A 708-nucleotide genomic window follows, 5' to 3' on the forward strand; every position below is an offset into this window, starting at 1 on the left:
GGGGAGAGGGGGACGGGGCGGTCGGTGGGGACAGTGCCCGCCTGCAGCCTGCAGATCTGGTCGCTGCCTCCCAACGGGACGCGGGGCAGGGCCCTGCGCATCGAGTGCCGCGCGCAGTGCGCTGGGAACGCCACGGTCCGCTGGCTGCAGACCCCGGTGGCCCTCTCGCAGTACCGGGAGGAGGCGGTGGGCAGCAGCTCCACGCTGTGGCTGGACCGTGCCGAGCCCCGGCACCAGGGCCACTACCAGTGTGTCCTACTCGGCCACCGCTCCCAGGTGGTCAGTCTGCAGCTGACAGTCTTGGATGGTGAGTGGTGGTCTGCAGCCCCCTCTCCCTTACCCCCCCATCGCTTGGGCTCGGGCTGCAGCGAGATGTGTTAGTGCCACGTTCAGCGCTGGGGGGGTGTTATGTTCACCCCTGGGTATTTGCTGGCGTGGGCAGAGTCTGCCTGCAATTATATGTCCTTCTCGTGTCTTTGCAGAGTCGTTCAGCACATCCCCTGTCCCCGCCATCGCTGTGGGGACAACGGTCTCGCTGTTGGCACTGATCGTGACTGGCGTCATGTCTCATCGCCTGTGGAAACGATTCAGATCTCAGTACGAGCTGCCCTAGGAGCGGGAGCTGCCTACAGATGCCCACAGCCCTCCGGACCAGTCCCTGCTGTCGCCCTTTCTGCTGCCGGCCTCGCCCGGCCCCTGGGACGACCA

The 708-nt window shown here is 66.2% G+C and overlaps 1 protein-coding gene across 1 annotated transcript in view; it reads left to right on the forward strand.

Moving 5' to 3' along the window:
- The window catches only part of LOC103923483 (mucosal addressin cell adhesion molecule 1-like), a 5,405-nt gene that overhangs the window by 3,428 nt on the left and 1,269 nt on the right, over nt 1-708 (forward strand). Inside the window, exons 5-6 of the mRNA XM_009331845.1 lie at nt 7-307; nt 483-597. Coding sequence (XP_009330120.1) covers nt 7-307; nt 483-597 — 416 coding nt within the window. The remainder of the gene's footprint in view (nt 1-6; nt 308-482; nt 598-708) is intronic.

The sequence above is a fragment of the Pygoscelis adeliae genome, unplaced genomic scaffold, assembly GCF_000699105.1.
Source record: "Pygoscelis adeliae isolate BGI_AS28 unplaced genomic scaffold, ASM69910v1 Scaffold239, whole genome shotgun sequence".
Classification (NCBI taxonomy): Eukaryota; Metazoa; Chordata; class Aves; order Sphenisciformes; family Spheniscidae; genus Pygoscelis; species Pygoscelis adeliae.